Source organism: Diadema antillarum, unplaced genomic scaffold (assembly GCF_040938485.1).
Source record: "Diadema antillarum isolate AM-2024a unplaced genomic scaffold, OU_Dant_1.0 seq00001476_RagTag, whole genome shotgun sequence".
NCBI lineage: Eukaryota > Metazoa > Echinodermata > Echinoidea > Diadematoida > Diadematidae > Diadema > Diadema antillarum.
Window position 1 is genome coordinate 713,433 of NW_027272215.1, and position 25,672 is coordinate 739,104.

The window sequence follows — 25,672 nt, forward strand, 5'->3', positions numbered from 1 at the left end:
AGAATACGAGTTCCATAAATTGCTATGTTGGGCAAGCTGCTGCATTATGTCGCTTTGAATTTAGTGAAGTGCCTAACCAACTGAGAAAATTGAAAGATCATTTGTACCCATGTGCACATGAGCTATCTCCGAACTGGCTTATACTGCAGAGAGGGTGCAAAGTTGAACCCTTTATTGGGGGTGCGAAAATGTTCCCTTGGGTACATCTTTCCACCGACACTAAGTGGTGCTAGATTGCACCTCTTCTTGAGGGTGCATCTTTCCACCCACACTAAGTGGTGCTAAGTTGCACCTTTCTTGAGGGTGCGATCTTACACCCTTTACCTTTCGGCGCACCTTTTCACCTAGTGTAGCCTTTACATCTTGGTGCAACTTTACATCCTTTCGTGAGGGTGCAAAGAAACACCCAAAGTTCCAGGATTGTGCCTTGTTTTGAGGGTGCAATCTTGGAACTTTGGGTGCTGCTTTGTACCCGCAAGAAAGGGTGAAAGTTACACCCTCGGGAGCAACATTTAAATACAAAGTACTGTAAATAATATGAAAATCAAACTTTCATTCATTCATTCATTCATTTTTCATTTCCAACAGAAACATATAAATATATTACAAAAATTGAATACAGTGCATAAATTTCATCATACAAAGTAAAGGATAAATTTACAGAAAACTTGTAGGTATAGGAAAATGTTGGAAATGGGGAGGAATGCTAAAAAGCTGAGCTTGTAGGCTGCATTCCCCCACACGTAATACAAGAAATCATATGATCGATAGACTGATTAGCATTGAAAATGGATGAAACAAAGAAACTAAGACAAAAAGACCTATAACCTAACTTATCCGAAACAAAAACCCTGAACAAATCCCTACACTAAGTCGCTGTCATGCCGGAAAAGAGAGGAGAGAAATAAAGTAGTATGTGTGTGTGTGTGTGTGTGTGTGTGTGTGTATGAGAGAGAGGGGGGGGGGGAGAAAGCAGCTTAATGCGTGGAGTGAAGATAAAAGACAAAAAAAAATAGAAGGACACGAGAGGTAGTGGATAGATGGAGCCGCTTAGCTGTAATTTCAATAGAATATAAGGTTGGATTTTACACTTCTTTGCAACCAATAAAGAATCAACAATTCTTATAACTATTCAAAATATTTTTCTTCAGATTACTCTTAAAAGAACTTAAACTTGGAGACGTTCTCAAACTGTTAGAAAGGTTGTTCCAATATTTAGGTCCAGCAAATGTAAATATAGATTGTGTAAACATTGTTCTAGTTAAAGGCAGATGGAATTCATCTGAGTGACGAGTTGGATATTTATGGAACGAGCGGTTTCTCGCAAACATGCTTGTGAAGACAGACGGCAACAAATTATTAGAAAGTTTATACATAAATTGGCCAAGAGAATAATAATAAATATCAGTTATCTTTAAAATTTTGTTTTCAGAAAATAAAACATCGGTGTGGGCTCTCCAAACTTGATACCTTCCTTATCGGCAACCAATAGAGACTATGGAGGACTGCAGTTATGTGTTCAGATATTGTTTTGGGTGATACACGCATGCCGACTGATTTGGGATCAATTCAAGTCCCTCGAGCTGAGATTCCGGAACTGCAATGAGCAAACCATCATTATGAATAACAAAGTGACTGAGAATAATGCATGCACCAGTTTCTGTTTCGTTGTTCTATACACAGAAAGTTGTTTCGTTTTCCAATCCTGTGCAGGCACACAGAGATTTACAGAATTCAATCATCTTTGGCTAACACCATGGTTGCGTGCAAAATGAATGCAGCTTATCTAACTTAACCTGTATAAGTTACTGAATAGGGGACTACTGTATATTCAATTTATACATTATTAATCGGATGATAGAACCTGTCAAAGAGTAAATTGCGGATATCATATACCATTGTCAAATTCACTTTCTGTTCTATACATAGTATCAATGGAATGTTATGAACCACTTCAGCATTACCAAATCATGAAGTAATATATCATTAATATTTCCCTGAAACGGCTGCATTTGCATGAGCGGGAAGAGTTTGGCATCATACATAGCAAGAGTCGTGACTACAAAACTAAATACATGTATTATACAAGGTTTTAGGACACTTTGAATCATGTCCCTCCCCCCCCCAAAAAAAAAAAAAACAACAACAACAACAACTTAGTGAAATATTGTATACCCTACTTCCATTAACCTATGATCTTTGACCTTTGAATACATGGCCCGCATTTTTTCAACAAATAGGCATTTGAATGCAACGTAGGTATATATAAAAGAAAAAAAAAATTAAGAAAATACATTTAACCACTTCAGAAATAATTATGGAACAAATAGCAAAATATTGACACGTTCACTTCTTCCGTAATGACATGACAGAAAACTTTCCTCACCGAATCGTTCTGCCGTAATTCATGAGCAAGTCATGGAGACATACTTAGTTTGATTAAAAGTATACATTGAGTCATTGCAAAAGTATCTAATGAAAAGTATGCTTCAGAACTACATCATTGTCATTTATTCCATAACACTAATAATATAAGCTATTGGTCCGCCATATTGCCTAACAGGTCGTTGTCCATACGACGTTTGTTCAGCAAGTTAAAGGCACAGAATTTAATTTTGCACTTGTTGCCAAATACTCTAATCTTCTTTACCGCTATTCTCAGACATGACTTGTATGCTGATGCTGTATGAATTAGAAACGGAAGCTTACAAATATTCACCATCTAACAAGGCAAAAGCGAAGTGATGTCTCGTCCACGTATCGACTTTGTGATTACAGAGATTTTCAAATGGTATAGTTCATTGACTTTTTGACTGTTGACGTAGTCGGACTTCACCAATATTAACACTTGACAGCAATCATTAGATGATCTGAGGAGTGAATTTGGTGGTTATAATAATATTTATAGCTCAAAAGTGTGGAAAGTTATTGAAAGAACACCAAAATACTATGTCGACAGTGTTTATCAGGTGAGATACAAACATAGAACAAGTTCCAGTGGGTTTCAGGAGGTTACTTTTCCGGCCAGGGCTATAGTCTAGCTGGTAAAATTGGGCTTTTGAGAGCACCTGCCCCCCCACCCCCCCCCCCCCCCACTTCTTAAAACGTCTGGCAACGGCCATGCATATATCCTGTAAGTGTAAATAACAAGTTCCAGTGGGTTTCATTAGGTTATTTTTTCAGCTAGCCTAGCTGGAAAAAGTTTGGTCTTTAAGGGCGTCTGGCGGCTACCCCCTACCACTTAAAACGTCTGGCAATGGTCATGCATTTATCCTGTAAGTGTAACGAACAAGTTCCAGTGGGTTTCATTAGGTTACTTTTTCAGCTAGGCTAGCCTAGCTGGAAAAATTTGGGTCTTTAAGGGCGTCTGGCGGCTACCCCCCACCACTTAAAACGTCTGGCAATGGTCATTCATTTATCCTGTAAGTGTAACGAACAAGTTCCAGTGGTTTTCATGGGGTTACTTTTTCAGCTAGGCTAGCCTAGCTGGAAAAATGTGGGTCTTTAAGGGCGTCTGGCGGCTACCCCCACCACTTAAAACGTCTGGCAATGGTCATTCATTTATCCTGTAAGTGTAACGAACAAGTTCCAGTGGTTTTCATGGGGTTACTTTTTCAGCTAGGCTAGCCTAGCTGGAGTTGGATCTTTAAGGGCGTCTGGCGGCTACCCCCACCACTTAAAACGTCTGGCAATGGTCATTCATTCATCCTGTAAGTGTAACGAACAAGTTCCAGTTGTTTTCATGGGGTTACTTTTCCAGCTAGGCTAGCCTTATTTTGGGGGGTCCTTTTTGTGGCCCTCCTGGCCACACCCACCACCGATGACCAGCCAGACGTGCATTTCCATACTCAGGGGCATATGTACTAAATTGCTATACACATAAACATTGGTAACCTTTTCAGCTAGGCTGACCCCCGCTGGCTCCCGGACTACTAACCTTGTATATAGGCCTACAAGCGCGACACAATTCAGAACTAATCCCCGTGAATGAGATAGAGATGACACTATAATATTCTCCAATGAGTGCAGAGTTGTGTGACCACGAGAAGGAAAGATGAAATTTAATAGAGACGAAAAGTTCACAAATCCAATGTTTTGAAGGCGATGTTGATCGAGTAAACCGACGACTTGACGTTTCCCGTGTTCATTTAGTAGTAGCGTGATTTGTTGAATTCGTGAGAGAATGTTCATGCGAAACTTCTTCGAGATGTGGAGTGAAGAAAGCGGAGGAAAGAAGAGATTGGCTGAAAAAGATGTCAATCTCGCGTTGCTGTGGTGATCGGAGGAACGACCGGCCACTGAGTGGTGAAATTACGTTAATCTCGTACTCGCGAAGAATTTGCGTCAGCGACACTTCACGAAGATTGAAACCATGGTTTAAAACATGGACAATTTGTACAGAGCGCCAGGTCTCGCATGGCCTATTTCGTTACGAAATCAGTCATTTCGCCGACGAAATGACCATTTCGTTAACGAAATAGTCATTTCGTCGACGAAAATAAAAGTGTTGTCATTTCGTCAATGAAAATGACTGATTTCGTAACGAAATAGGCCATGCGACACTTGGCGCTCCATACTGGATCCATAGCTGTCGCAAATTGTTCCTATCTGGGCCCCCGCTTGATCAAAAGATAAAATCGATTTTAAATTTCCTTACCACACAGGCTGCCTAGTTATAGACTTACAGTTGAAATCAACTGTATACTTAATATGAAGAGTTGAAATCAATAATCAACTTTAACTCTTCATAAAACAGGGCCCTGGACAGTAGGCCATTTAACTTATCACGAGAGGACGATTGGCGTCTCGAAACAAGCCGACGCACTTCCAGGCCTAAAGATGAGGGTATAGCTACAGGTAGTTCCATGGGTGAAAGAAACCAATAATTATTTAGATCCTTATTTTAGTGTTTACCACACTAGTTACCACTGTTTACCACAGTTTACCACACTAGTGCTGCTACATAGGCCTATATGATCGAAGTTTCATACCTTTTGAAATCATACTTTGTAAGTGGGGATTTAGCCTCATGCCGTATACACTTGTACGTAATTAGCCCCTCTACACCAATAATGATTATTATTTCTGCGCGATTTGTTCTGTGAAGCTGGAGTACATGGTCAGCTGAAAACTTCATCTAAGAATTTCTGTGTTATAGATCATGTTTTGAGTGTGTTGATTGAAGATCTCTCTTGATAAGATATAGACTGTTCCATTCTCAACTTTGACTTGACACGCTTCTTCAAAATCTTCAATCGATTTCCTCGAATCTTGTTTCTTCTGCCAGATGAAATAACTGTCAAAGAAATCAGTCGACTGGAGATCATCTAATCCCTGTACAATTTTGTAGATGTATCTACACTCACACACACACTTTTTTTTTCTTTTGCATTTCTTTTGTTTTAACAAACCCGCCCTCTGGATCCGCCAGTGATGACGTTTGTTTCCTTCGTTAGTTATATACTCTCTAAAAAAATCGAGTGAAATTTTTCACTCTTTAAGGAGTGAATACAAAAAAGAGTGATTTTAGAGTGAAATTGGAGTGAATTTCGAGTGAAAATGTTCATTTTCACTCATTTTGGAGTGACCTCAGGGATCACTCGAAGATTTTGGAGTGATCCCTGACGTCACTCTAAAACGAGTGAAAATGAACATTTTCACTAAGAATTCACTCCAATTTCACTCTAAATTCACTCTTTTTTGTATTCACTCCTTAAAGAGTGAAAATTTTCACTCGATTTTTTTTAGAGAGTATATCGCTGAAAAGCATACTAGTATTATGTTTGACCCATAGGCCGTGATATCATGCACACGATCAAATAATAGTGTATAAACATAATAACATTGAATTCTATAAACACTATATCAATGTAGGCCCTGCGATGTATACCTACGCCAAGATTTCAACAGGTTTCCTTATCCGTATGATATAGGGCCTACTGGAAATGGGAAAAAACAAACAAACTTCCACCTTGAAATTTGGGGTATGCCAAGTACCCATGCCGCTCATGTTTTACATGCGTAGCAATAATGGTCGAAAATATCTTCCGTACATTTATTTTGTTCTATGAAATTGTGGAGCGTCCGCCGGATTTATTTTTCAGATGTCATGTTGTGTATACTAGACAGACGAACTGACAAAGACTTCACTCGATGGGCTTCTTGAATTTAATAGATGTTGGGCTTTTGAACGGGGGTTCGGTGCCCTAGATTTGAAAAATACCGGGAATCGGAATTTCACGATTCGAAAGTTAGAAAATCATGCTATAGCCTGCATGATATCTCATCACTCCAGGACCTATGCGATGTCCACCGTCGCCTCGATTTTATACAATGATAATAATGATAATAATAATAATAGTAATAATAATAATAATAATAATAATAATAATAATAATAATAATAATAATAATAACTATAATAATAATGGCTACTTGTATGCATGCAGGTCCACTCTCAGTGCTCATGGCAACCATCAGGCGATCATGCATGCTCCCTTTGTCGACACTCAACCAATCAAAATTTAATATGAAAATTGTCATGGTCATAATATTGTCATAGTGACGAATATTTCCTGGTCGCTCAACAATGTCAACAAAAATCTGATGTATAATTTTAGTACATGTATTATAATGCATAGGCCTATAATAGGAGAACAATGTCAGCACTTCACGAACATGGAGTTCGGGTGGAATTCAGTGGCGGATCAAGGGGGCGCGCCCGACGCCCCCCCCCCTTATTTTTTGTCTACCGTGACAAAAGAAATAAAAAGAAAAATGAGGGGCGAATGCACCCCCCCCCCCCGGAATTTCTGGATCCGCCCCTGGAATTATATCCCATGCTGATATGGGACACAGTCCAAGACTATACAGTATATCACTTCTCCACTTGTTTTGCAGGAAACCAAAACCCAGAGCAATGTGGATTGAGTGAAAGCAGCAACACTAGTAGAACACATCAGTGAAAGTTTGAGGAAAATCGGACAATCGATGCAAAAGTTATGAATTCTTAAAGTTTTGGTGTTGGAGCCACTGGGTGAGGAGACTACTAGAGGTTATGACGTCACATGTGGACAACAATATAAATAAAATATAAAGGGAATTCCACACTCACTTTTCTAGCACAATGAAAGAGCACTTGACTAACCTCTTTCAGAAAGCAGATTGAATAATTGTTACTCTTTCAATGAAATTTTATGTCCAGTATCAAGTTGATGGAATGTGTAATTTTCATGAAATTTCCTTTTAATGAAAAAAAAATGAAAAAAATTAATTTTTACTTTTGTGCCTTAGAAGAGGAAAACGAATTGTGCTCATGCGTAAAGTTTCCCCTTTTTATTGACCAACCATTTTGCTAGGTATTAGAATTACCTTTACATACATTTTGTAGTAAGAACATTAAGCCCTAGACTATTTAGGTTAATATTCAGTGAGAAATAAGAACTTGAAAAAGTGTTTATTTTTTGCTGAGTGTATTACAGACGATTTTTCATAAGTAGCTCTGGGACTACTTTGACATCAGCTCCACGCATAGATTCGTAGAAAGTATTGCGGTCTTTGAGCAGAGAAACCACTATTCTGAAAAAACCTAAGACAAATTACACTGAACAAGGATGATGACATAGAGGCTTTATATTTCAGAAATGGAGCAATGTTATTCCATTATTGAATACTTACATTTTATGCATGGCTTTCTCTCCTCTCTCTCTCTCTCTCTCTCCCTCTCTCTCTCTCTCTTTGTTTTGCTTCCTTGAGCCCCGATTCATTGCATGCATTCTTATGGTAAATCTGCAATGTCATCACCCTTGTTCATTATGATTTGTTATATATTTTGAAAAACGAATAGTTTTTTAAATGTCAAAGACCAAGTCTGAAATCATCCGGAGTTCTGCATGCATGATCGAGTCACGCGTACCGATTCATTAAACTATCGATAACTTGTTCCGGCGATATCGGTAGTTGATCGGATGTATGCGTCACGGAATGTTTACAAACATTGACCGGAAACTAATCTCCCTTCATACCGACTCAAGTTTCCTCCGTTGTATTTCAGCAAAGTAAGTCATTATGACTAAACCAGAATATTCGTTAGACGACGGGGGTCGCGACGCTTCGGAGAAAAACCAAGAGGAAGTAAGTTTCACCTTCTGCTTGTTCGTCGACGCGTTTCGTAGAATTCTTCCAACGTCAAATCCGTAAAGCATGGTCCCACATATTGCAACTAATGATGTAGCGTAGCAATCAGATGACTCCTGTGTGTGTGTGTTTGTGACTGTAGGTTGCACTGTTGCGTTGTACACTGTGTACGTTGGTCTGTGTGTATTTTATGCATGGTTGGCCGGTGAGCCCGGTGCCCGACCAGACGCCGTGCAACAGCGACAGGGCTGTGTTAGTATAATTAATCTTAATGCATGCTATACAACATGTGCAACAATTCCGTCACATAGATCCTTAAAATTTATCTTATACCGTACCGGTACTGGCTACTGGCGTACAGAATTGCAGAATATGATGATCAGTCATCAACATGTAGCAACTGTCCGGGGTGTGCACGCACGCACATGGATCTTTTTGGATGACATGGTGTGAGAAAATCTATTCTAACACTGCACTATTAAGTAATAGTACATATTATAAAATGGGTTCAAGAATGTAGCCAATAGGAAGCGCTGAAATGAGTCACGTGTGCTTTGGCTATTCTAGTCCCATTGCACTGCGTGTTAAATCCTATTGCCGATCGTCTGTGCGCGCGGCGGCTCCTTTGAATTGCATGCATACGCGCTGTCAATCCTGTAAACAACTTCTAGTTCGGGCTGCCTGCCGGCCGGCCTTTCTTCCCTTGTGCATAACATGTGTGGCGTACGTATACTCTTATACGTACAGTACAGTAGACCAAGCGTTGTGGGACCGGACGCGTACATGGAGTCACTTTGAAGGGCAAATCCAACGATTTAGCAGGTTAATTCTCACGCCGTTTTCAGAGTATGTTGTCTAGTAGGCCTATATGAGGAGTCTATATCAAGTCTTTAAGGTAAAGGGTGCATATTCTATGTAAAATAAGTAAGTTTTCATGCAGGAACTTAAGTGTCCGGAAACCCAACCCCCCATCATACTTATATGTGCGGGATTTCCGAGTGCGACGTTCGTAAATGTTTGGGACGAACAGTTTTGGACGTCTTGACCCACAAAGGTACGTGAAAAACGCTGAAAAATGCTGTTTGAATTTTTGACCCATTTTATAAAACAAATGATGCACAGGATTATTTCGTGTCGTTAGTGGAGATGCAGCTCACTCAAGGGTATTTACAATGTAGTGCAACATGCACTCTGCTTCGCCTCGTGCATGTTTCACAATTGTAAATACCCTCGAGTGCGCTACGCCTCCACTACCGCACTCTATCCTGTGCATCATTTGTATAATGTAGTACAGTGTACTAGTAGCCCAGGCTAAATGCATGATATTTGCTTTGTTGATGTTGGCCTTCCCCAGCCCAGCTAAACAAGAGAGTAAGAAAAGCCTTCCTGCTTATTGATATCATATGAAATTTTTTTTTTTTTAGGGAGTTGACCAGCCTGGGAGGAGCAGCGGGCGTCTGCGGCGGATCCAGTCAGCGGGTGGCAAGCGAGGAAGGAGGCCCTCTAGGGTTGACAGGAATGCCAAGCTGGAGAGGAGCAGACAGAGTGCAAGGGAGTGTCGGGCACGTAAGAAGCAGAAGTACCAACTCCTGGAAGAAACAGTGGCAGCTAAGGAAAAGCAAATCTTGCGGCTGCGCGAAAAGCTGGAACAGGTAAATAGATCTCTATGCTGCAATGACTAGTAATGGCTTCTGACACGGAAAAGATGTTGTTACACCAACATTATATATACATTGAACTGTCAATATCCTGATATATATATTTTTATCCTGATATCGCTGTAAATGGCATAACAATTTCTTTTTTTTTTCCGACCACCAAAATACAATCTTTTGGCAAAATGTTTGTGCCTCATACTTTGGAATGGAATCTTTTGTTCCTGAAAATTAGCTGTCATTACTGGTAAGATTTTTTGATATAAATCTCATTGCCCATAGCCCACTTGAAATGATTAAATACATGAATCGTGTTTGCTTAATTGCAATATACTCGACAGATCGTGTCACACTTAGTGCAAACCCTAAAACATGGAATACCAAGGTCAACATGGTACATACCACTGCCATGATGAAGAACTTGATTCTGTGCTATACAACTTCATTGCGGGAGAATAAGTTGTACAGCTACCTACATACCTCTTCCAAGCATAAGTGTGCTCCTGCCAGAAGCTACATTTTGTTGACAAACCCAACAACATACATGGGACTGTATTATGCCTTCTAACTAGTCTTTTTACACATCTCAAGTAGGACTGCACTTTAATGAAGAAAAGGGGAAATTCAGATATCTGTTGAACATTATAAAGGATGAAATAAGAGAATGTCAGGTGAATAACATCTTAAAATCTTGTTTTGAATCCCTTTTGTAATACGGATGCATCAACAAGTCTGATGTAATTTCTTCAAGAGCAAGTGTTTGGCCATAGACTACTAAGTCAACTATGGGAGCTGTGGTTGTGATAATTCAAAGGATTCTGCTGCAGCAGTTATTCTTTTTTTTTTCTTTTTTTTCTTAATGTGATATTTTTTTACAGTATGTCCCCCCCCCAAAAAAAAAAAAAAAAATTACAATTAGATTTTTGCATTGATAACGCCCAATATGATTAAACCATCTAAATGCTACTTCAGTGTCTTAACATATAACATCTGAGCTCTATTTTGCAGAAAACCCCATTCAGTTTGGTTAAGCAGTCACAGAGAAATGTGGATTGTTGCAAAGCATGTCATGAGTCTGATTCTTCCAAGTTTAGCACTTGGATGTTCTTGGAACTGCATATTATTGTGTAAACACAATAGACAGAACTTGGAGGGAAGGGATTCCTGACATGCTCTACGAGAAAAAAATTCTCATTTCTCTTTGACCACTGAAGCAAATAAAATGGAATTTTCTGTAAGATGTGGGCTATGAGTTATAGTTTCATACCCTGAAATTGTGTTTGGATTGATTCACTATTTCTAAAGTTATCGTTGTGAAAGGTACCGTTGTAATTTTTTTGGGGGACATACGGTATAATGTCATTGATATATTTTTATCGTTACATCGCTTTTGTTCTGACAGTACAAGAACTTCTGTCAGATGATGGACGACGGAGAGCAGCCAGCGGAGATCAGGAGTACACTCCAGGAGGATGTGACCAAAGAGGAAGAGGAAGAAGAGGAGGAGGAGGACAATGTGCCCGGTTGCTCATCTGACAAGACCTCTCAGCTTCCAGCCATGGCCGGTGGAGACTCCAGTAGCGATGATGACTTTGACTGACAGTCATCAACAACAGACAAATTTTAGTTTTAAAACTGTCAGGAAGATGCTAATCGAGACAATGTCATGGCAGAGGGAGACACATTCGTTCGTGCCAAGCACCAAACTCTCGATGCTTACACATTCTGCACATCTTTCAGCACTTGGTGATTATGCTGTGCGGAAGAGAGAGGAGATGAAAGGCCGTTTTCTTCACGAGGACTTGTTTAGATACATGTCTATACCTCAGGAAAAGTGCCATTGATCATGCTTTTGTCCACGACAGTGAAGATGCATATATAAAAAGCAGAACACATTTCTGGCTACTGCACATTTCATGTTGTATGCATAAAACGAAATACAGAGTAATGTAGTTCAGGAAATGTTTCCAACCTATCTTCACTAAGAATCCTGTAGTATGACAATTATATCTACATTTCGCACCATGTATGTGTGTTTTCATGAGTCATTTTAAATCAAATTATTTCTCTCCTCTTCAAGAACACAACTCTTTTTCAGCAAATAATAACGGCAAAAAAAAAAGCCGAGACAACAAAAACCTGGTTGAAAGAAAGAGACCACTAGAATCGCTGAGATTGTAATAGATACCAGTCATGATATATAATGTAAGAGCTAATGCAGTGTCAGTTCAACGAAACCTCATTACAGAAAAAAAAAAAAGCGTGTCACAGATTATAGAAATATGGTACCTCACTTAAGTTGTCATTTGAGCCACCATATTAACTTTAAATTGACGCAGTGAAAAAGTTTAGGATATTACTCCCCTCTTCTGTTTTTACTTTGTTGACTTCTGCATGAGTCAATAGACTTTCTTCAGTCCTGTGCATGTCAGCTTATGTGAGACTTATTTATTTGTCATCCAAAGTGTTCTTATTCTAAAGTATGCTGTCTATGGAGGCATATCTGAAGATGACAATCGAGAAAGAGCAGTTAGAGATTGCATGTCCAACGGGACAATATGCATATATTATGTCTTTTTGTGTGTGCATGTTCACATTGGAAGAGGGTATCATGTACATGTGATTGTACAATTGTATATTTTGGATATTTTGTACAATAGGGTCCTTTACATGTGTATCTATGTGTGTTGCATTTGTATGTGTGTGTATGAGCATGTATTTTTGTCTCTCCTTTGTTGTCAAGTTGTTTGATTTCCAAGAAGATAAAGGGGGAGCAGAAAATTATGCAACTGTTTTGTTGGTCCAATGATATCTTTTGTTTCTCTCTGAGCTGTCTCTTTCTCTGATAAATCTTATATGTGAGTTTATATTTTATGCCATTGCTAAATTTAAACTGTACAGTGTAAACTGAAACAAGAAGATTGTAGTGTCAAAGATATAATTTTGATCCAGCTCTCGCTTCCATATCTGCCATACCAGCATAATCATCCTCCCTGGTTCTGTTTGCAATGATAACTTCAACACAAAAATTCCTTGTCATATCCCACTTGGGTCTCGTGTGCAATATGTCAATGTTGTCCTCACATACAGAGCAACATTTTTAGCTCCTATGATAAGAGAATGTAGCAGCACCCTCAACTTTTCTAGCCACATACCCAGAATATGAGGTCAGTGTGAGTTATACAAATCATCATGTCAGCACATGTCTTACTTGAAGAAAACTCAAATACAGTCCGACCTCTCCTATACGGATATGTTGGGACCGGCACTCAGCCTGATAAGGGATTTGGCCAGATATGGAAGACTCAATAGGCATTTTCACATCAGCCCGATAAAAATCCAAGCTCAAGATATTTTTTCATGTCCCAAGTCAGAAAAATAGCGTGCTATTTCGAAACATCGGGCTGATGTGAAAACGCCTAATGTTTGATACACGCAGCTACCTGGTAGCAATGCACTGATTTTTTTTTTCTAGAATGCATGTTATTTCGATGAAAATTTTATGTGAACGTATGCTGATTATGTTGGAAATAACATGTAATATGTAATTCATGTGAGTTTTTGTAGGAATTTTGTTTGAGTTTGAAATCCTTCTTTCCCCCGTAATTATTAGATTGAAGGAAAAAAAATCACAGCGAGATTGCATCCAGATAATAGAGAGATCAAGATAAAGGGAGGCCGGATAGAAGAGGTCGGACTGTATACAGTGTATTTTCTATTGCACTGTAAAAAAGACAAAGTTATATGACATTATTAAAACAGCACCATGGATTTGCAAGAATGTTTTCATTGTTTCTCTGTCTACTTGGCTCCATATTGTGATCGGGTGATGATATGTAGGAAACTGCTCGTACATACAATACTGTGAAATTATAATATTCAACTTGTGACACACTCTGTTATTGTAATTTCTTTGTTTGATTTATTCATTGATTTGTGTGTGTGTGTGTGTGTGTGTGTGGGTGTGTATGTGTGGTGATAAAAAAGTAAGTAATACATGCATTGTGTACAATATAAGAATTTGACGAAACAGAAACAATAAAATTTGTCAGAAATTGGAAGGAGCCAAAAGTTCCAAAGGGTCATTTGAAACCTGGTACTTATTACCCTGTACAGATTTCCTCAAAAGCAAATACAATATTGTTCATGGTACTGTGGACTTCCGTTATAACGAAGTCCTCGGCACCAACAGTTTTGTTTCGTTATATCGAAATTTCGTTATGATCGAATAAATAAACAATGAGAATACAGAGTGGATAACGTTACGGCCCTAATTTTACTTTGTTGTAACTGAAATTTTGTTATAACCGTGTTCGTTATAACGGGAGTGCATTGTATACATCTTCATAATGAATTCACTGTCATGAGTATACTGTCAGTGTAATGTGCAATCATTACAGCTAGTTTGGCCAGCTGTTTAACATTAGAATAACCATCATCTCGTTCATTTCAGGACTAGATGTGTATCATGCAACATGTAGGCCTAATGATGCTGTACATACATTTTGGGGATTCCAGCAATGTTTGCGAAACAGACCATGTACAGTGCACTCCCGTTATAACGAAATCGTCGGGACCGGCGATCTTCTTTCGTTACATCGAAATGTTGTCATGACCGAACAATGGAGCATCGAGCAAAGATACATGTATTTAGATGATTATTTTGGGACCTGATTTTTTACCTCGTTGTTACGGGATTTCGGCATAACCGTGTTCGATATAACGGGAGTGCACTGTTCCAAATTCATATACAAATGTCTTGCACTACATTCTTCTTTAATTTCTCGTCCAATTTGCAACTCTAGATATATTATGGAGATTATGGTAGTCGTCCTGATATGGAGAAAATGGGGAGAGGGTATAGTCTTTGTACGTGTGCGTCAAAATGAAGGGGGAAGAAAAACCCTGAGACACTGTCCTTCCCCAGTTTGTATCAGCACCCAGGAATTCAATATATTTGATAGTATGCTTCCTAAAACATTTTTCTATATTAACTTTGTCTTCTGCAAGAAAATCATTAGTATGTCGATAGGTCATACAAAGTGTAAATTAGGCATCCCTTCTCAAAGGAAGGGTTGTATAGGACATTGTACTGTAGCTTTTCCTCGAAACCTCAGCCGAAAGCGGAAGTGACAATGTTTTACATTGCGATTCTTGGTATTTCGTGGTAACCGTGCGTATAGAAGTTTGACCGTGACGTCATCACGTCGAGTCCCATTGTTGGCACAGTCTAACCTGAATAGTATATAAGTGTGTTGGTATGTACCGACTTTGGATGAGAGATTACACGTCTTCTCGATACACCGATTATGTTTCAGTTTTCTTCTTGTTTGTGAGATGGTTTGCTTTTTTTTTTTGTCCCTGACACACTTATCGGTCTATACGTTTTGTCTAAGGTCAAAGGTTAGACCCCGAGTATACATATAAATGGAATTCTCTTGAACTTTGAGACGTCAGGGAATGTATAACTATGGCAGTTATGACGTCCACTTCATGAGATTGGTACGTCATTGCATTTTTATGAGCATTGGGTCAAATAGATATTTAAAGGAAAAAAATTAAAGCACTTCATAAGAATACATATTTGTATATCTTTAAATTGGAATTTTTGCATTTCTATCACTGATGATCGTAACTTCAAATTTATGCATTCTAATTTGTCATTCCTTGTGGGTATACAGTTATTTTTAGTCATAATTTATGAAGGGGGTACAGAATAACTTGCGTGGTGACTAGATGTTTTGGAAACGGTTTCATAGACCTCGCTGTATGCATTTACACTAAGATCCACAAAAGACAAAAGCATGGCGATGGCTTTTGTTAATAATTAAGAGAAATAAGGAATATATAACGCAATACAGTTTACAGTGCACTCCCGTTACAACGAACACGGTTATAACGAAATTTCGTTACAACGAAGTAAGACTTCTGGTCCCAAACTACGTCTATGGTACAAAATTCGCTTATAACGAACACGTTTATAGCGAAATTTTCGTTATGACGAAGTCTTTTCCGAGCGGCACTGACAAAGAAAAACAAAATAAATGTGTTCCGTTTAAATTAGAACGAAATGCGGATCGCTTTCGAAAATACGTAGCGGAACAAGCATTTTATAGCGTCTCTGCATGGGCGAACTGTGTTCACTGTGTTCGCTCCGTGCGTCACGCAAAGTTTCCAAGGGGAACTTGCGTTATTGTAATGCAATAATCTGAAATTAAATAAGGTTCGTTTTGTTATTCCGAAGATTGTTTATTACAAAACTCACAGATTCTGATATGTACACCTAATTGTCCGTTAGTTCGGAAATGAAATAGGGTTTGTTTTTACGAAGATTTTGGCGTCAATCCAAAGGTTCGTTATTGATAAGGTTCGTTAATTCGACCATGAAATATGGTCCTTATTACGGCGGTTCGTAAGTCCGAGAATGATAGGTATTCCAAACGTTCGTTAATCGGAACATCAACGAGAAAGTTTCGTTAATCCAAAAGTGAAAAAGGTGAGTCGACTAACAAAACTTAGGAATTACAAACTTTATAATCGTCTTAAGATAACCGAACCTCCGAAATAACCAACCTTTCTCATTTTTTTTTTTTTAATTAAACAAATCTTCTTCGGAATAACGAATCTTTTTGCATTTTCGGATTAAAGACCCTTCAGAACAAAGAACCTTCGGAATAATAAACCTTTCTCATTTTATGATTTACAAACCTTCGGAACGACGAACCTCATTTCATTTTCCGATCAACGAACCTTCGGAAAACGAACATTATTATGACTATCTGAATTGTGAACTTTCAGAATAACGAATCTTCGGAAGAGCGAAGCTTCAGATGAACAAACCGTCGGAATCCTGGGAATGGCGAAACTTCGGAATAAGAAGCCTTCGGAGTAACGAACTTTAGTAAGAAACGAACCTTTGGAATAGCAAACTAAATGAATCCTAAACCATCATTTTCTATACATGTGTGACAGTACAAACAACTTTATGCTCTCTTTTAAATGTAATATTTAAACGAAATTAAAAAGAACCATCCCATTTCACATAGCTGTCCAGTGTATATATGATGAGTATCCAACAATTAGAATATGATATAATTATACGTGGTTTCCTTGTCGTTATTTGTTCGGTTATAACGAAATTTCGTTGTAACGAAAGAAAACTGCCGGTCCCGAGCATTTCGTTATAACGGGAGTGCACTGTACTCTTATCATTTTTCATCGATGAGCAGATCAGGTTCTTCAAAATGCCCATGAATGTTATCGATGAACATATTTTAGAATATTGCTGATTTCCAAGACTGATCTATCTTCAATGCTATAATGATATTCTTATAGGAGTATCATTATTAGCACAAATTGGTATTACAGTGACTGTTCTCCTTTCCTGACAGTATACAATTCTCAGAAATCATAAGGCAAAATGCAAGTACATGATACATCGGAAATAACTCTATGCAGGATTAAGATTGATTATACTGTATGTCTATCTCATATTGTTAAGCTGCCATCTTCTAAGTGCTAAAATTAGACGTGACGCGTATGACCCGATAGCGTCTGCTGGCTTGAAATACTAACAAACTCTGACGTTTGTGTACATTCTCGGAATATATGTATAATTATTCTGTCCGAAGGTCTGACGTCACTTCTCTCGTAGACAATCATTAAATTAGGCAGGAACCTACTTCCACCGCAGGAAGTCATCTCTGAGGCCTGAACTTTGGACTTCACAACGGTACATAGTCGCTGTGAGTCCGTGGTGTGTTCGCCACTTGACGCTTTCTTGTCGGCGAAGGACATTTTGTCTGTCAAATCGTGTCCTTTTGAGTACAATTTGGGTGCAATTTTATTTGGAAAGAATTAAAAGGAGGAACTCCGGAATCATTATGGCATATCCAGGAGCACCAGGGCAGGCAAGTTTCATTAAATTTACGGGATATAGATCTGTGTTTCGTGAGGATGTCTTGATTCATTTTTAGCAGGTAATTTACGTTGGGACTCATGGCTACCTAATTGCCTAATATGGTTCTTTTCTCATAATCGTGTACTGGAATAGCAAACTATCAGGGAAAATATAGCCCGATAAATTTATAATGGAATATAAGCATATTATGTTATGAATGACAATAATAATATTGTTACGCTTTGCTATGATCAATGTGGTTTTACTATTATCGTCTTCGTCATTGTTCAAGCATTCTTCATTGTCGTCATCGCCATTATTTGCATGTTAATCACTATAATGTTACAAAATACAGGATCGACATCATTCTGTAAAGTACATCAGCGATGTCATAATATTGAATGACAGTTATATGACTTTATGATTCCCTTCCAGTACGGTCAAGGGCCCGGGGCACCTCCCATGGGCGGGCCAGCACCGGGAGCAACTGCACCACCTCAGGGGTATCCTGGTGCACCAGCGGGACAGGGCTATCCGGGACAGTTCCCGCCGACTCAGGGACAGGCGCCACCACCTCAGGGACAAGGATTTCCCGGCCAAGCGCCCAATCCAGCATACGCTGGTCAAACGCCCCAGGGGTATGCGGGCCAGGCACCTGCGCCGGGTCAAGGTTACCCCGGCCATGCTCCTCCACCTCAGCAACCGTATGGGCAACAACCAGGTGAGTTCAATTCCGGAAAATTCATGGTGGTATATATAGATATTAACCCCTGTGTACATTGTAATCACTGGGGATAGGGATGGGAGTGAGTGTAAAGATACTTCAGTGTACTATCCATAAAATTATCAGAAATATGAGATTCGCATCATGTTTCTTTAGGCCCCCATATGTATTGAAATTCATGTTTAGTTTTTCTTTAACTCAAGAAAGGAATGCAGAGCGCAAAGCGGCATTCAGGTTACTTTGGCTGACATTCTGAAGGCGACATAAGGAGGAACATTGGCAACAAGTTTAGAGTAGACCTGCATGCTTGCACGATTTGTCTGTAGGCCTATAGTGTACTCGCCTCCTCCTAGACTTGTGCGGTAAAATTGTAGTTAGTGGGGCCGACTAGATTTCAAAATCAGAGTTTTACTTTACGCACATTTCATTTCTTAGTGTAGTGTTATACAGCGACGCCATTGGAGTTTAGTGTAAACATTGTCTGTATGCGATTATGGACTGTTCGTTAATGATTAATACGCACTCGCGTCATGTCCAATTGATTGTGTGCGATTGTGCACGACTCACGTGTACTGCTTCATTGCAATTAAACGGGAAGGGCTATAGTAATACACATATATTTTTTGCTACTTGTGTATATCCACTTTTTATTCTTGGTCGAATGCTTTATAATTACCTTATACCATTGTAAATTTTACTTCTTTCATCATCAGTAGTGAAACAGAAAGGCATGCATAATTGCTTTTATCTATATCACAGAATGTGCAAACATCTAGTTATAAGAACGCGTTGTGTGTAATTAATTTTTAACATGGCAGGATTGAGTAGGCCTATGAATTATATCAGGTCAGATTCCATCTGCAATCATGGTTAATCCGCTAGGGTTAGAATGGGTTATGTTTACGTTCATGACCTTTAATCTTGCGGTTCACTGAATTGTAATTATCAGCCTTTTGCAAAGGCCTCCCGTTTCATCACACTGTAAAAACATCGGTGTTAGATTTAACACCATGGGTGTTAAATTTAACACCGATCAAGTGTTATTAGAGGACCACACCCACAGGTGTAGAAAATGCACCGTGGTGATGTTGAAAAGTGTTCACCTGACACTTCGTGGTGTTAATTTGACACTGTACCTGGTGATATTTTGACACTGGGATGTACTGGTGTTAATTCAAAAATGACACCACATGGTGTTGATTTGATATTTGTTGGTGTTAATATCAATGGTTTAATACCCGTCCAGCTTCAATAAGAGACCACGCCAGTTGGTGTTACTGTGGTGTAAATTTATTTTCACATTTTTTTCAAAAATCTAGTATTTTAATGTAAAATTCTTGATCGTCTTGTTTAAATCAAAAATCAACAAGAAGTGCAGTTACTAAGAAACTCTTCAAAAAACAGTTTTATATTTGGAAATGACACCCGGAGGTGTTAATTTAACACCATAAATGAGCACCGAAAATTTAACACCAGCTCGGTGTTCACTATTTAACACCGGACTTTTTGCAGTGCAGGCTTGTCGGCACCTCGTGTTGACGCCTGCTTCACTTTCTGCTGCAATCTGGCATCGCTAGCTAGTTTGTTGCTGCTCTTATAGTTATGGGATATGAAGTAAATATTACACGAGTCCTTGGCAAGATGGAATGTCTAACATTGACGTTTCGTTCCTTACCTTGAAGTATAACACTTTGTAAAGTGGGTGAAGGGGTCATTTTTAAACATTAAAAGTGAGTCCATTATCAGATAAGAGCAGAATAAAACATTTCGGGCCAGTATTGGTATGCCTACCTCACTCGCTATACTTAAAAGAACTATCATTGAATCATGAATAAAAGTGTCCTATATTTTCTTCTCATTTTCTGTGTTTAGCAGGTTTAATTGCAAATACGTGTATCTCAAATAAACAACAATGGAGTTAACTCGTAACTCGTTTTCCGACCAAAGTCTGTATGATTCTATACAATCCTGACACGTTGACAGGGTACGGTGCAGCGTGCGCTGCTCAGCCACCAGGTGCGTACCAGCAGGGCGCCCCCGGAGCCGCACCTCCAGGGGCCTACCACCCCGCCCATGGGACTCCCGGAGGCGCACCGGGAGCTCCGGGTGGAGTTCCTCCGGGAATGGACCCGGAACTCTGCTCGTGGTTCACGGCGGTGGACCAGGATAACTCCGGGCAAGTGACGGCTAAGGAGTTGCAGCAGGCCCTGACGAATGCCAACTGGACCACGTTCGACGAGGCAACCTGTAGACACATGATAGGTGATGATTCACCATACCTTTAACCCTTTATGTGCTTTTGAGTGCAGATTGACAGAAAACCCCATAGTAGTGTGCATACTACCCAAAGTCCCTGGCACATCAAAAACTCATCTCTTGATCTAACATCCACAGTCCATTCCCTCTAACGCCCTGTTTAAGATACCTTACCCCGATCATGTCAGGACAACGTCCAGAGAACAAAATTCCACGCCTCGTCGGGCAATAAAACGGCAGGTATAACATACGAGGGATACCGTTTTAACGGACACATACCGAAATATAAGCCTTCTCCGGGCAGGTTTCTACATAGGGGTTGTGTCATCGATGGCTCCTCCGCCTCTATACTTTAACATTATGTACACAATGGAACATACTATTTTATGTATGTATTATTCTTCTGATTTCATAATTTGAAATGAACACTCTTGTGTGTATTTTTGTGTGAAATTTTTCTCATTTTGTCATATCGATTTCCATTATACAAGCGGAAAAATAAAACTTACTGAAACTGAAAGTATGAATGAATTCTAAAATCTGATTATAGTTTGTATCTAATCGTCTTCTATCATATTAAATTCATGAAGGCATCTTTGACCAAGATAAAACCGGAACAATAAACATGAGAGAGTTTGCCGCCCTCTGGGACTACATCCAGCAGTGGAAGAGGGTCTTCGAAGGATTCGACGCGGACAAATCTGGTGGCATAAATGCTACGGAATTCCAACAAGGTAAAAAATGATGGCTAATTGTATAAAAGTTCATTTGTCACAATCAGTTGCAATTTACCTGTTATAGATTAGACTTTCGCCTACTGGATCTGTATAGGCTTCTTCAGATCGATCGCTGAGAGAGTTGTTTGAAATCAACTTTTTCACAGCGATCTGAAGAACCCTACAGATCCAGTAGGCGAAAGTCTAATCCGACAGGTAAATTGCAACTTTTTGTGACAAAATGAAATTTTATCCAGTTGTCATTCTAATCAGATGAATATTTTCAACGAGTTAATAGCTGAAGCGTTCACAGGCCGATACGCCGCATGCATCGATGACTCGGGTGCTGTTCGTTATTCCGAAGGTTCGCTATTCCGAAGGGTCGTTATTCCGAAGGGTCGTTAATCCGAAACACGCAATTCCCTATACCTATATAGAGGTTCGTTAATCCGAAAATGAAAAGGGTTCGTTAATCCGAAAATTTATGGCGTTATTCTGAAGGTTCGTTATTCCGAAGATTGGTTAATCCGAAAATGAAATTCGGATCAATGAACCCTCGGAATAACGAATCTTAGGAATAAAGAGCCTTCGGAATAACGAACCTTCGGAATAACGAGCTGTTAACCGATGACTCTTGCTTGTTCATTTGTTTGATTTCCATACAAGGAAAAATGAAATAGAAATAACAATTACCATTCTCCAAGCCTTAATATTCATCATCAAGAAAAACCGTCCGACAATTCAGCATTAAAAGTGGCTTAATTGTTACTTCCAGTCTTCTTTGTGCATCCGTAAAACTGAAAATTGCATTGAGTACTTGTGGTTGGCAAAAAATTACAAACAAGTTGTAATTCAGCCATCCTGTTGAAGCTCTACGGGAAAAAAAAACTGTACTCAGTGATGACGAGTGTATCAATCAATTCAGATGACACTACTTAGCTTGAAAAAAGAATAATTCATGATTTTATTTTTCTTCTCCATAAACTCATACGTTGCATTTAAAATGATGAGACAGTGTCTCGTTCTCGTGTAAATCAAATGTCTTTCTTTCTTTGCCCCGTTTTATTGTTTTTTTTTTTCGTTCCCTTCATCAATGCTCTGTTTTGTGAAAATATGTGAGGTCATACATGACAACGTTGATGTAATCACTGCACAGTTAGTAAAGAAAATTACCCCTCCCCTTTTTGAAATGGACAGTTGTTCCATGCAGGTTTCGATCGACAAATTTGCCGTCACAAAGCTTTGATATCCCTCCTGATAATTTATCAATGTTGAACACAGTCTTTGTCACTCTTCAAACTGGAAAATGTTTCTGCTAAACTGAGGAAAGGGTAGATGCTGATGAGATGTGTTGTTTTTCAATTTTGTCCCCCTCCTGAAATGAGACAAACGTTGTACAATGATTGAACCCTGCCTCTGATAATATGCATCGTTCGTATTTCATATGACAATTCCTCATTAGCAAGTTAACTATATCTCTAAAATGAGCCACACCCTCATCTTTTAATATAATTATGTATTATAACAAACATTATACATGGACGATATATACAGATTTTTGTATATATATATATATATATATATATATAGTTAACGAATCAGTAGAAGAAGAACGCCGTAAAAAAAATAAATCCTAGATCTTGAAGATCTTAAAAACGGAGCATAGCTCTCAAATACTGAAAGGCAAGGTCACACTCTTCATCAGTGCCCATGGTGTGACAAAAGATCTTAATCAAACCCGTTTCTGAAACAGACATGAAAACACGTCTGATCATGGGCAGACGGATTTTGAAACTCACCTTTCAAAGAAGTCACCGCGCTAAACAGATGGAGGTAGCGCACAGTGTCCATAGTGACGCATCCAATGACGCGTAGTCATGACTGCAAGATATATATATATATATATATATATATATATATATAAAATAGGCTGACATCCATCAGATCGTCGATACGGATATAATATGATATAAATGTAAATGACAAAATCTGCATTGTATTTGTATACATTGGAACGATACAGAAGAAAAAGTTTCCCACGTTTTAAAACACATGTTTAGAATACAATAGTGATTTTAAAGAAATGCCGTTGTGAAAGGTAATCTGTCAGTCATCCAAAATGACCTGCATCATATTGATTGTCTACTGGAGTGCATTTGTTGCAAAATTTCTAATGTGAACTTATCTGTAGGTCTGTTGTTTATGACTGGGGGTGTTTATATCCGTATTTTAGTTTATTGAGGGCATGTGAAAGGTGTTCTATTGACGGATTTGACTGGTTTCCCCCTTTGCAACTCTCAGCTCTGAACCAGCAGGGGTACCGCTTCTCACCCGCCTTCTGCCAGATGGCCGTGGCGCGATTCGACACCGTCAACCACTCCGAGTTGAAGCTCGACGGCTACATGCAGATCAGCGCGCTCATCAGGTACCTCACGGACGAGTTTCGGCGGCGGGATAAGACGAAAACTGGCGTGATCAACATCGCCTACGAGGACTTTGTCTCCATCGTCGTTGGCAGTAAGACCTAGGGATGATTTCGGAATAATTAGAATTAAAGACATGGCTGTAAGTACCTTGAATATGGCAAATTGACAGACAAAATTGTAAACAAAATTTCAACAAAGCTATAGGAGTGACTGAAAGAACGATCGAATAGATGAATAGTGGATGATGGAGGAAGAAATACGTGACTTAATCAAAAGTATATTTTTTGATTAATCGACAATACAAGTGAGTAAATGAGAAGGATTCCATCGGTGAATAAGTATCATGATCCGTTAGTGTTCAGGCTTGTTGGGGGATTTTCTTAAAAAACAAAGCACACAAACTAAAATTCCACAGAAGAATCTCGCCATTCACCGTTATCGTGCAGGCTAAACTGCGCTTTCGACAGGTTTATCAAGAGCGTATAGGCCTGTGTCTTGTCGAATCGCTTTGGTGTATCATCATCAACTTATCATAACTGATTCCCTTATTGAATAATACATTATTGCTGTGACGAATATGCAAAAGCCATTCCAGCAGATCATATTTCCTTAATGTGTGATTGTTACAAACTTGACCATTGCACAATAACATGATACAGTGCCTCGCATTGACCGGGGCCCTGGTTTATGAAAAGTTTAAATTGATTATATAGTTCATTTCAACTCTAAGTCTATGGCAGCCTGTGTGGTAAAGAAATTTGAAATAGATTTTATCTTTTGATAAAACGGGGCCCTGGCCACCTTCCTGCATTGACCATGTAAATGCCCAAAGCGTTATACGCGGCTCCTAATTACATAACTGTTTCGCTGGCCGGTGCTTTCCGCGATTTTCACGCGTACCCCAAAGGGAAGCGAACGAATTGGGGCCACTTCATGAGTCCCGACAATAAAAATAAAAAAGGGGGAGGGGTGCGTGCGCCCCTTTAATTTTGTAAAGGCGCCCCTCTTTACGGAATTCCTGGATCCGCCCCTGAAACTGACTACCGAACTGACTTCAACAAATCCAGTAGCATGTCTTCAATAAGACAATGGCAGATTGAAATCAATATAGGTGTGATATCGTGAAATGCAAAATATTATGAAAATAAACGCACCAACATACACATCGATAAGTTTTATCGAAGAGGGCTTCGAAGCGATCCTTGGTTGGTTCACTAGTGTATACTGAAATAAGAAAAAAGACAAACTTCAAATCGATTCAACTTTTTGTACGATAGGTTACAAACGGATGTAATGTCATATTTCTTAGTTTATCTTCTTTATACTTCTACTTCAACCTTCAGTTTCAACAGACGCATTGCTACTTTGTTAACAGATAGACAAATAATTATTGGTATACTCACTTTTGTTTTTAAGTTTGCATGTATATATATTTTAGCTTGTAATCCATGAATAAATATTGTTTTCTTTGTAATCATTTAGTTTATATGTTTATATATATATTCAAGCGATGTGTTCCATATCTGAAATGTCTTGCATAATAAATTAAACAAATTCCAATCTATCCGCGCTTTCAAAGACTCGTCTTCTTTAAGTTTCTTCTCTCGGCCACTTTTTACTAATGAATTCCACTTAACATTCTAAAACACTCTGAATTGTTACATCATTAGTTACGTTCAGTCGACAATCCCTAACCTCGAGGTTAAGCTCTTGCCCCCTAACTTCGACGTGCTTCCACACGACGAATCTTAACCTCGAGGTTACGAAACCTCGAGGTTGAATTCCTGCCCCTTTGAGTGCGTTTATTTTTGTGTTCACACGGTGCTTAGCTGTACAAGTGGGGACCCCCGCGGCTTGTGG

The 25,672-nt window shown here is 39.0% G+C and overlaps 2 protein-coding genes across 2 annotated transcripts; both read left to right on the forward strand.

Annotated features, from left to right (window-relative positions):
* The first annotated feature begins 8,011 nt into the window (after window positions 1–8,011).
* Window positions 8,012–11,390, forward strand: LOC139709872 (cAMP-responsive element-binding protein-like 2). The gene is made up of 3 exons (XM_071621828.1): window positions 8,012–8,132; window positions 9,560–9,787; window positions 11,193–11,390. Exons 1-3 carry the CDS (start codon window positions 8,067–8,069, stop codon window positions 11,388–11,390), a joined length of 492 nt encoding a protein of 163 aa, XP_071477929.1. The 5' UTR covers window positions 8,012–8,066.
* A 6,162-nt stretch (window positions 11,391–17,552) lies between these two features.
* LOC139709878 (programmed cell death protein 6-like) lies at window positions 17,553–25,160 on the forward strand. The gene is made up of 5 exons (XM_071621832.1): window positions 17,553–17,700; window positions 18,126–18,411; window positions 20,398–20,676; window positions 21,261–21,404; window positions 23,688–25,160. Exons 1-5 carry the CDS (start codon window positions 17,674–17,676, stop codon window positions 23,912–23,914), a joined length of 963 nt encoding a protein of 320 aa, XP_071477933.1. The 5' UTR covers window positions 17,553–17,673; the 3' UTR covers window positions 23,915–25,160.
* The last annotated feature ends 512 nt before the right edge of the window (window positions 25,161–25,672 follow it).